At 41.5% G+C, this 10,860-nt stretch overlaps 1 protein-coding gene across 1 annotated transcript in view; it reads left to right on the top strand.

Annotated features, from left to right (window-relative positions):
* Window positions 1–10,860, top strand: part of c3b.2 (complement component c3b, tandem duplicate 2) — a 33,256-nt gene that overhangs the window by 19,497 nt on the left and 2,899 nt on the right. Inside the window, exons 30-43 of the mRNA XM_008299779.1 lie at window positions 889–1,002; window positions 1,177–1,327; window positions 3,126–3,289; window positions 3,523–3,678; window positions 3,853–3,912; window positions 5,369–5,459; window positions 5,793–5,844; window positions 6,255–6,342; window positions 6,526–6,615; window positions 7,538–7,643; window positions 8,026–8,115; window positions 8,217–8,300; window positions 9,410–9,490; window positions 10,212–10,359. Of these exons, the coding sequence (XP_008298001.1) occupies window positions 889–1,002; window positions 1,177–1,327; window positions 3,126–3,289; window positions 3,523–3,678; window positions 3,853–3,912; window positions 5,369–5,459; window positions 5,793–5,844; window positions 6,255–6,342; window positions 6,526–6,615; window positions 7,538–7,643; window positions 8,026–8,115; window positions 8,217–8,300; window positions 9,410–9,490; window positions 10,212–10,359 (1,475 nt within the window). The remainder of the gene's footprint in view (window positions 1–888; window positions 1,003–1,176; window positions 1,328–3,125; window positions 3,290–3,522; window positions 3,679–3,852; window positions 3,913–5,368; window positions 5,460–5,792; window positions 5,845–6,254; window positions 6,343–6,525; window positions 6,616–7,537; window positions 7,644–8,025; window positions 8,116–8,216; window positions 8,301–9,409; window positions 9,491–10,211; window positions 10,360–10,860) is intronic.

Genomic DNA, 10,860 nt, shown 5'->3' with positions numbered 1-10,860 from the left:
GCTGAGACAGGCTCCAGCCGGCCCTGCAACCAAGGGTTAATAATAATAATAATAATAATAATAATTGATCAGATTTATATAGCGCTTTTCTAGACACTCAAAGTCGCTTTACACCATCAATTATTTATTCACACACATTCATTCCAGTGGTGGTAGCTACGATTGTAGCCACAGCTGCCCTGGGGCAGACTGACAGAGGCGTGGCTGCCATTCTGCCCCTCCGACCACCACCTCAAACAATCCAAACAGGTTACAGGGCGGAATCGAACCGCCGACTTTCCGATCATCGACCGACTCGCTCTACCACCTGAGCCACAGCCACTAATTAGATTAGAGAACCAAGATACAACGTCAACATCAAAACTAAACTTCTTTTAAAAAATTCAATTATTCATTTAAAGGCTGAATAAGGAAATTAAATGATCAAGTAAAAGAATTAGAAATGTATGTTTTTTTGTCTTGGTTTTTTTTTTTTTACTTTAAACAAAGTTTACTTTAAGTTAATGCAACATCATAAAGTCTGTAGTTATGCCGGTGATGCTCACCAGACTGGATACTAAACAGGTGTTTGAAGTTCATTGTTAAAGGCGTTATGAGAAACACAGAACATTACAAGCTGAGGTAGACGAACTTTTTAATTTATTTTTTTTGTTTGGGCTTTTTTTATAGTGGAAAGTGAGACAGGAAATATGGGGAGAAGCGTGGGGGAAGGACCTGTACTAAATGGTCATGGGCCGGACTCAAACCCACGACCTCTGCATCATGGGTTCATGGGTCGCCCGCCCAACCTGTTGAGCTATCCGGGCGCCCGAGGTAGACAAACTTGACATGATGTGTGAAAGCTCTCCAGAGTTTAATTAAAGCCCCCTTTTCTGTCTGTGTCTCCAGGGCGGTCTCCGTGGCGATGACGCAGCAACAACTCTGACCGCCTTCGTCCACATCGCGCTCGCTGAGGCCAAGCAGGCGGGGATCCGCTGCAGCAGTCCAGGCGTGAATGTGGAGGTAATAATGGTTTTCTAAAGTTTTGTTTGTTTAGCAGTTGTCTTATCTTTAGTCTTCTGTGCTTTATTGCCTGAAAAGTACATTATTATTATCATTAGTAGTAGTAGTGTTGTGATAAGGGGTATTATTAGTAATTGTATCAACACTGTCATCTGTCCTACCTGTCTGCTGTAGCGAACGATCCGTTTGACGTCAGAATACCTGAAGAGAGCTCTGACCGAACCGGGGAGGAGACCCTACACGGTGGCCATCGCCTCTTATGCACTGGCTTTGCACGGCGCGCCTCCCGTCTTTCATCAGCATTTACTCAGAGCCGCAGCTCCAGGTATTCCTTGTTTCATTTGTAAAAACTGAACTACAACTTTTGAGTTTTTACTTTTTGTTTTCTGGGGGGAGCTGTATTCCTACTGCAAAGTCACGAAAGCAGAATTCATTTCCTCTTCTGAGACTTGGCATTAAAGCAAACTGGTGTATCTTCCTAACATGTCAAAGTATCCCTTTAAGTTGCTTAAAATCCTCATTCAGTGTTTTTTTTTTTATTATTATTATTATTTTGGTGCAATTCCTTTTTTGATTTCAAATGTCAAATTTTTTAATTTTTGAGGTCTGATACACAAGAATTAACAGAGGAGTTAGATAAACTATTTCATAATAAATTTGCCGCAGACCAATCATCTGTGTTGCGCAGGTCAGTGACATTTACTAACACTGTTGAATGAAGCCCCTTTCAGATGTGCACTCCTGTCAGTTCATCTGACTGCATCGGAACGTGTCGGCTTCATGTCTGAACTAGCATCCTGGTCGCTGTTCTGTAAAAGTCACTATTGCTTAGCTGGAAATAGCAACGGCCTTGTAACATTTCCACGTCGCTTTCAACGTGACACAAGTCTGCATTAACAGCGTTAACAAATGGGCATGCACAACAAACATACTTTAAGTTGTCTGAAGCTATTTAAGGAAGACTTTTCCACATTTCAAGGCCAATGTTGTTCTAAAAGTGTCACAGAGGGAACCAAAGACACGGCCAGGATCACAAAACCTCTTTCTTGTTCATTTTGCTCGACAGTGTCACATCTTTCACAAACTGAGCTTATTGAGACTATCGCCAATCATAAATGTAATCTAGATTTTTACAAAATATTAACAGGAGCTGAAGCTTGGTTGCTTCCAGCTGTTTCTAGGAGTCTTTCCTCTGAGTTCATTAAACTTCCTGCAGCCTCAGTCAGCAGAAGGATCCATATGAGTGTCTCCAAATCGAGCAAGCTGCTGCACGTCAACGCGTGTGGGACAACAGCATCACTTGTAATCATAAATGATCCCGACATGGAGACTGGATGGATCAGGATCTAATATAAGTCACAGTGTACTTTTCTTCGCCTCAGACAGGCGAGAGTCACAGTTTACCAGACTGATGAAACCAGCAGAGGTCATTTTGTTTATTTGGGCAATTTGTTTGAGGCCAACACAGTTGCTCCACATCACAAAGTTCATGGATCTTAACTGGTTTGCAGGGTCAGCAAGTGGAAGACTTAAGCATAGTGACGTTTTAAGTTTTCTTCTAAGTGTCGTGATGTTTTCATGTGTGTGGCCTCAGAACAGATAATAATAACACTGGGTTACAAAAAAATATATACTTTTTTGAAGGTGTCTAGGATTTTTTTAACTGATTTAGGACAGTTTTGCAACGCTGAAGCCAAAAATGACATCTGCTTTTCTGTATCAGGTCAGGTTTTTATGCCAACTCGATTTCAAAAAACAGATTTTGCCACTGAATCGATTACATTTGTTGACATTAGCGATTGATTTATTTCAGTATTTCTCATATGAAATCGGATTTTAGAGGAAAAATTTCATTTTCTAATCCTTTTCATGAGCTAAATGATCCACAAGTTGATGAGCGTAAACATTTGTGGAGGTAAATACAAGTAAATTGCATGTTTCATCAAATCAAAATTTTGACCTCATTGAGCAAAACCAACGTAATATTTGGATTCAGCACATTGCAATTGTCCAAAATCAGCTCAAAAAACGTTGACACCAAAATGGGTATAGACCAGTGTAATGTGTTGCTTCTCTTATTACCTTACACAACATATCCCAGTAATTCTTCCTCCCTCCTGTAGGTTTCAGACAGTGGCCTGACAGGCAAAACCACTTGTTCTCTCTGGAGGCGACTGGCTACGCCCTGCTGGCTCTGATCAAGTGGGGACGAATGACGGAAGCTGCCGCACCCTTCAATTGGCTGAACAGCCAAAGAAGAAGAGGAGGAGGCTTCGGCTCCACTCAGGTACCGGCAGGGGAATTTTATCAGCTGAAAGGCATCGGGCATAATTTGCTCATTTTTATTATACTCACTCAATGATAATTAAAAGATGGTGGTCTCAGAGCTCTCAGTCTGGTTTGACAAATAGCATTAAGTAAATGGCAATGTAGTCATTCAGGAAAGATGAGAGAAACGTTATTTAAAATGTGTCAAATGAAACACACTTCAGTCTGCTTTCCCCCTCTGTCCTCTCATAGTCCACCATGGTGGTGCTCCAGGCGCTGTCAGAGTACCTGATACACAAACCCCCTCCTGATGACCTCAGTCTGGATGTAGACGTCAGGATCAGTGGACGCAAGGAAATCCGCCACCATTTTAATCCGACGACAGCCTATGCTGCTCGCTCTTCCAGGGTGAGACACCTTTACAGAATGTCAGTTCACACGTGTTAAAGAAACTCAGCACAGCGTACGGTTGACTTTTTATAACATTAAACAGTGAGTTTGGAGAACATTTTGACAAGTTCATGCAGTTTTTCTGCATGCATTTTCACCAACAGTCTTCTTCTCTGGTGTTTCTGTTCGCAGCTGCCTGCTAATCTTGATTTGGAAGTAGAGGCTCGAGGAAATGGACAGGGAATACTAGAGGTACTGTCACTTTTTTTTTTTTCATATACATACATGGAATCAATGTAGAATGACAGGAATGATTGTGTGAAATAACACTGGCTTCATTAGACTCTCAATTTGATGGCATTCTGAAACTTCAACACCTATCCATCCATTATCTATACACCACTTAATCCTCACTAGGGTCGTGGGGGGCTGGAGTCTATCCCATTTGACTTAAGGTGAAGGCAAGAGACACCTGGACAGGTCGCCAGTCTATCACAGGGCTACACTTAGAGACAGACAACCAAGCACACTGACATTCACTCCTACGGACAATTTAGAATCACCAATTAACCTCAACATGTTTTTGGACCTTGTGGGAGGAAGCCGGAGAACCCACGCTGCATCGAGAGAACATGCAAACTCCATGCAGAAAGATCCCGGGTGTCCTCACCAGAAAACGAACCAGCAACCTTCTTGCTGCGAGGCGATGGTGCTAACCACCAAGCTACCTTGCAGCCCGAAACTTCAACAATCCATTCTATATGTATTTCAGAAAGATCTCTAAGGGCTTTGTTTGTGACTACAATGCCTATACAGTGCTGCCCATTTGTTATCATACCCTCAGTCCAGGATGGAATTTTGACTCTATCCGGCATATTCCAATCAGCGGGCTTCAAGATGAAGAAATGTTTATTCAGATGGAGCTTTATGATTTTGTTTCAGTGAAATTTTACCTTTGTCGGTACGAAAAGCCACCCCATCAATAAAAGTTATTTCCTTTAATCAGAGGGTAAACAGAGGATTAACTTATCATGATTAACCAGCTGAGCAGTTCAGTTTTTGAGTGACGACATGCTCTGCAACAATGCGATTCTCTTTGAGGTGTCCTAATTAATGTCAAACATTGTGTGAATAACTCAGTGAAGCAGATCTCAGGTGAGCAGGTAATCGACAAACACATTGCCTTCCACGTCCATTATCACGGTGTGATAATCTGCCACGCGTGACCGACGCTCGGCCCATGAGCCGTAACGATCGGCCAACCGTGACTTTACACGGGCAAAAGTTAGTCCTGGAATCAATTTCGGGGAATTTCAAAAACCGGGATTATGACATTATTTGTATTTATTTAATTGTATTGTTTTAGTTTTTATTCTTTTAATTATTACATTCAGCCTTTAAAAAGCCATTTTCAACTGGCCATTCAATGAATAGGTTGTAAGTCAAATGTCATTTGTTTATGGCGCCACGGCTCCCGGACAGCCTGCCCCCGCTGCTGGAAACAGTCCTGGAGGAAACACTGTAGGTTATACAGGAAATGATTCACTGATGACTTTGATATTTTATGATTTTAAACAGGATATTCTATAAAGCGGTAAGACATTAAGTGGGCAGCACTGTACCTGACTGTAATGTGTTTTTTTTTCTCTCTCTCTCTCTCTTGTCTGTGCCTCTTACACATGGCGTCCCTTCCTTTTACGTGAAATAGGTTGTGACCCATTACAACCAGCTGCATGAGGTGGATGAGAAAATGCCGTGCCAGCACTTTGAGCTCAACGTCACTATTGAAGAATCCAGCGGTAGATCACATTCTCGCACTGTCTCACATATTTTACATGACGCCTTACAGACGGGCGACAAGTTAAAGCAAAACATTGAAACTATTGGCATAAGTAAATGTAGTAAATTGCATTTATAAAAGGCTCACATACAAACCCTGAAAATACATATATTTTACATACATAACACAACACACACCGAGCACCTTCAGGGATGTTTCAAAACAAATGAATACATTATTAATAGCATACTGTAGCATAACTACATATAATATAGTGTTACATGCAGTCAACTATACGACATAATAGATCCAAGTGTACATGAAACAATGCTTTGTTCCTGTCCCGTACCAGAAAAGCCTCCAGCAGATGTAGAAAAGTCCTACCAGATCACCATCAAAGTCAGGTGAGTTGTTGTTATTCATGTACACGACTGTGCAGAATGTTAGACCATCAACAGTTTATTCATATCATTTACCTTGAAACAAAGGGCAAGACACAGGTTTTCAAAGGCCTTGGAGGTAGATAGTTCCAAACATGTTAACAGAGAACTTGCCCCAGTTTTTCTGTAGATTGTCTTCTGGCTCTATGATGCTGAGATCAGAGCTCTGTGGGAACGTACCATCTGTTAGTCCACTACTTGTGGCTGCAGGTAGTTCCTTACGGCTCCATTTTTCATTTGATGGATTTTTAAAAAAAATCATTTTGAAATGCTGATGCTGCCATGCTGGTCAGCTGGTGAGTGACTGTAGCTTATACTGATGTCCTCTTGGGTTCAGTATCCATTGTCAGTGCTGTTCTCTTTGTCTTTCTCAGGGCTCTAGGACCCAGAGATGTCAGGATGGTGATTCTTGATGTCAGTCTGCCCACCGGATTCACCCCAGAAAACTCCGACCTGGAGATGGTAATCACCTTCTAGTACTAGTGCTGAAAAATCTGAAAGCGTGCGTTAATGGAGTATTTAATTATCTTTAAAAATTACATTTTATATTTTTATTAGAAGTCTGTAGGAAGTTGACTTTATTATGATGATGGTCGCATGTTCAGGCCGGTGTTGCTAACTGATTCTGTGTATGTGTGTGTCCAGCTGTCCAACTCAGTGGATCGTTACATCAGTAACTTCCAGATTGTAGACAACCTGAGTGACAGAGGCTCCCTGATCATCCACCTGTTCAAGGTAACATCACTGTACACCACAGTCTGATTTATCCGAATGCAGCCAAACGGTGCTGCTATTGTACACTGTTGCCCATAAAGTTGGAATAACAGATTTTTTTTTAACCTCTTCTCATAAAATGATTGTGAGAATGTGATTTATTCTTGACAGATAAAATGCATATCTTCTCAAAACTTTATTGATTTAACAATATACATACAATAGCTATCACAGTAAAAATTAAACCACAGTTAACTTTTACAAACTGTGTATTCAGGCTTAAACTAAACTGGAGGTACTGAACAATAGGATGAAGGGTTTTGTTTCAAATTTTCAACCTTGGTCATTTAACAGGAAGCACATATTTGAGGGGATTTCATGCATTAGAATATATATTACTCTTTAAATGTCAGTCAGGCACTAATATTGAGTCTGGCCACCCCTGACACGGATCAATGCGTTAAGACATCATGACATACTGTCCACCAGCTTGTTGATGGTGTCAGCGGGCAGGACGTCCCACTCTTCAGTCAGATCCCAAAGTCAGAATTGGTTTCTCCTGGTAACTGGAACTCAGTATGTGATCACTGCACCCGGTCAGAAGTGATTACTGATGAATAGAAATAAAAATATAAAGAGGAATGTGTCTGAAAGCCAAAAATTATTCCAACTTTGTGGGCGACAGTGTATGTTGTACGTTATCATTATTGTAGATTATCTGTGTGCTTTTTCCAAGAAGCAGATTTCTAAATAATCTTCTGATGAGTAAATACACTTTTTGAAATAGTCAACAATCTGATAAAGTTCCAGGCTGTTACACAAAACCAGCTTATTGGTACCAAACCCTACAATCAAGAGCTAAGACTTTCTAAATCAGTATTATTTAATGTTTCTGCCTCCGTGATCTGTTGGACTAAATCATCCCGCCCTCTCCTCCTCTCAGGTTTCTCACAAAGAACCAGAGATCCTGATCTTCCGGCTTCAGCAGAACTTCAAAGTCGGCCTCCTCCAGCCGTCCTCGGTTACAGCCTATGAGTATTACAACCCAGGTGGGCAAACACAGCCAGAGTATCACCTGAAACAGATTACCCTTTAAAAGTTTAGACATAAAAATCTACTGATGCTAGTGTTTTATGGAACCCAACATGAGCTGTAGAGTACGGTCATTGTGGATCGACCTTCAGTCTGACATTCCTCTCTTAGTCCAGTTGAGATCCGTTGCAGACAATATTATTATATTGCATCAAAAAAAAATTGGTTACTCCCAGAACGTCTCAAACATCATTGAAAATCAAATATGACACAAAATGTGCAAATGTAGCCCTCACCACAAGCATTTCTCATGAGGATTGTGTGTTTCATTGTTATTGTAATTATGCAAACTTATTACAACTTTCAGTTTCATGTCCCTCCTCTCTGTGTTCGTCACAGACCACCGCTGCAGTCGTACCTACACTCCCAAAGAGAACAACGAGGAGCTCACTCAGATCTGCAGAGACAACGTGTGCCGCTGCACGCAGGGTAACCTGTACTTGTGTCTGCAGCAGCGTGTCGTGGATGTGTGTGTGTGTGTGTGTGTGTGTGTGTGGTGCAGCTTTTGCTTACTTTCCTATAATCTCCAGGTGACTGCTGCGTCTCCACAGCTGACGGTGAAAATTTCCCCAACAAAGAAAGAGAAACATTTGCCTGCAAGAGCTTACACCACGGTACGATGCACCGTCACACGCTCACAACGTGGACACACACAGCAGAACTGAGCTGAAAGTTGGCTAAAGGCAGCCTCATGTTTATTGGGTGATTACAATTTGAATGGTTTCAATTAGCTGCAAGGTGGTCGGTGGTTAGCATCGCTGCCTCACAGACCTGTAGGGTGTCCCCTGCCTTTGCTCTAAGTCAGCTGGGATAGACTCCAGCCCCCCGTGATCCCAGTGAGGATTGGATTGGATGGATGGTTTCAATTACGAGTGGTCAAAACTGCCCATACACCAGGGGTGTCCAATCCTGGACCTCGAGGGCCACAATCCAGCATGTTTTAGATGTTTCCCTCTTCCAGCACACCTGATTCAAATGATCAGCTTCTGCAGAGCTCGTCATCAAGCTCTGCAGAAGCCTGATAGCGATCCTGATCATTTGAATCCGATGTGTTGGAAGAAGGAAAACATGCAGGATTGTGGCCCTCGAGGACCTGGATTGGACACCCCTGCCCTGCACAGTTTCTATAGACAGTACACTCACTGGTCACTTTAGTGTTTACACCCGTCCAATCCAGAACAGCAGCTCTGCCATAAGTTGTACTTGTGCTAAAGTAATAAACTCCATTTTTTGAGTGTATATTAATTTTTAAACTTTTCTAAAGGAAAATAGGACATTATGCATTCTGTCACGAGCAGCACTTGAACAATAAAAGTTCAATTGTTTTGGTGTTAAATGAGCCCTACAGGGCATCAGTGGCTTTTTGGAAAGCTCGACCGCCTTTGCTTTTGCTATCATTGCATGTGATGGTAAAAATGTCATACAGGATTGCAACATTCTGATTATTATGTGTTGATTGATCACAGTAGCGTAAATGAGAGGATGACATTGGTACGCTACACAGAGAAAGTGTTCTCTTCAGTATTTCACAAAACAGCTGTGACAGGATGTTTACAAGTTGACAGTGGTCATAACAAGAATATTTATTGCAGTATTTATTATTGGTATAAGGTGACAGTATAGTATTAGTATAACCGTAATACAGAAATGTATAATATTATTGGCATTTAAAGGAATTTGAGTTCATCAGAATGTGATGCCCAAGGTTGTTGCTGTGCTTCAGTTTTCCAGGTGAAGGTTCTGAGTGTCAGCCAGAGTTACTACGACAAATATGAGATGGAGATAACGCAAGTGATCAAACTGGGTGAGTCCCAGTGACGACTCTCCTTTTCTCTCTCACATGCACATGGGCTCATGCTTCCTGCAGAGGCTCGTCACTGTATTCATTGTGTCACCTCTCGGTTTTTTCAGTCAAAGCCATGCAAGAATAACAAACTGTGCACTCTTTTCAGCCGCTGGTGACCCTGTTTATTAGTTCCTAGCTTGCACATTGTCAAAATTCACAACAAACAGGCCTCGCTAGCTCAACGGGTTAAGCGGGCGACCCATAAACAGCAGCCGTGGTTCAAGTCTGACCCACGGCCATTTGCTGCATGTCTTTCTCTCTTCTCCCTGCTTTCCTGTCTCCGTCTCCACTTACCTGCAATATAGGCAGGTGAAAAAAGCCCAAAAAATAACATTAAAAATTCACAACAAACAGCAGTACATTAGTACATTCTAACAAGGATTTTTAGAATCAGAAAATAACCAACAGTTTATTTTAAGGTTATGCTAATATATAATATGTTCAAGAAAAAGCACCTTATTTTTGCTCTTTAATTTCCTTCTTTATGGGAGAAACTGTCTTAAAACAACATCAGCAATCATGAGAGACGAATACTCAGGCCCATGACATTGTTTTCTGCTCATTAGAAACAGAATCCGATCAGCTTGGCCCAAAGTCACACTTGTTTCTTGGGGTTTGTTGTGGATTTATGCAAAAAAAGTTATGAAGGATCTCATATCTCTTTTGTTCCACTGTCCAGGTGTGGAAGCTGGAGTGGAGGTGGGTCAGAAGAGGATTTTCATGTCTCATGGAGGCTGCAGAGATGGACTCAGCCTGAAGCAGGGCTCCCAGTACCTCATCATCGGCCCCAAAGAGGACCAGTGGAACGTTGACGCTGACACCAACAGGTGAGGAGAACAAGACGAAGCTATACTGTCAAAGGAAACGGTGTTTCCATAGAAATGAGAGGGACATGTGGGTGGAAGTTCACCTGTGGTGTCAGAGACACTTTGATGTTCTCAGTACATGAGTGGTTAAAAAAACCATACTTGCAGAAAAGTGGCTGCTCCTGAAGTCTTGAACACCTTTAAATCACACGCTAATGAATTGAATTTAAAATGTACTAGTCCTCAAATCCACAGTAACTAATAAGTATTTATAGCCTGAATCTCGTACAAGGTAAATCAATGAACTGCCAACTGGAAATGCAGCCATGTTTTGTTTGTTACTGTGTTACAAACTGGGATTTGTTTTAAGAAAAATAAAAAAAACAGCATGCTAAATAAACTCTAACTAAACTCTAAAGGACCAGTGTGTAGGATTTAGGGGCATCTACTGATAGTAATGGAACAAATTATCCATAAATATGTTTTCATTAATATATAATCATCTTTTCATTAAAGCTTAGA

Source organism: Stegastes partitus, unplaced genomic scaffold (assembly GCF_000690725.1).
Source record: "Stegastes partitus isolate 25-593 unplaced genomic scaffold, Stegastes_partitus-1.0.2 Scaffold1460, whole genome shotgun sequence".
Lineage (NCBI taxonomy): Eukaryota > Metazoa > Chordata > Actinopteri > Pomacentridae > Stegastes > Stegastes partitus.
The sequence above is the reverse complement of the archived record's forward strand: the minus strand, read 5'-3'. Positions and strand labels throughout refer to the sequence as shown.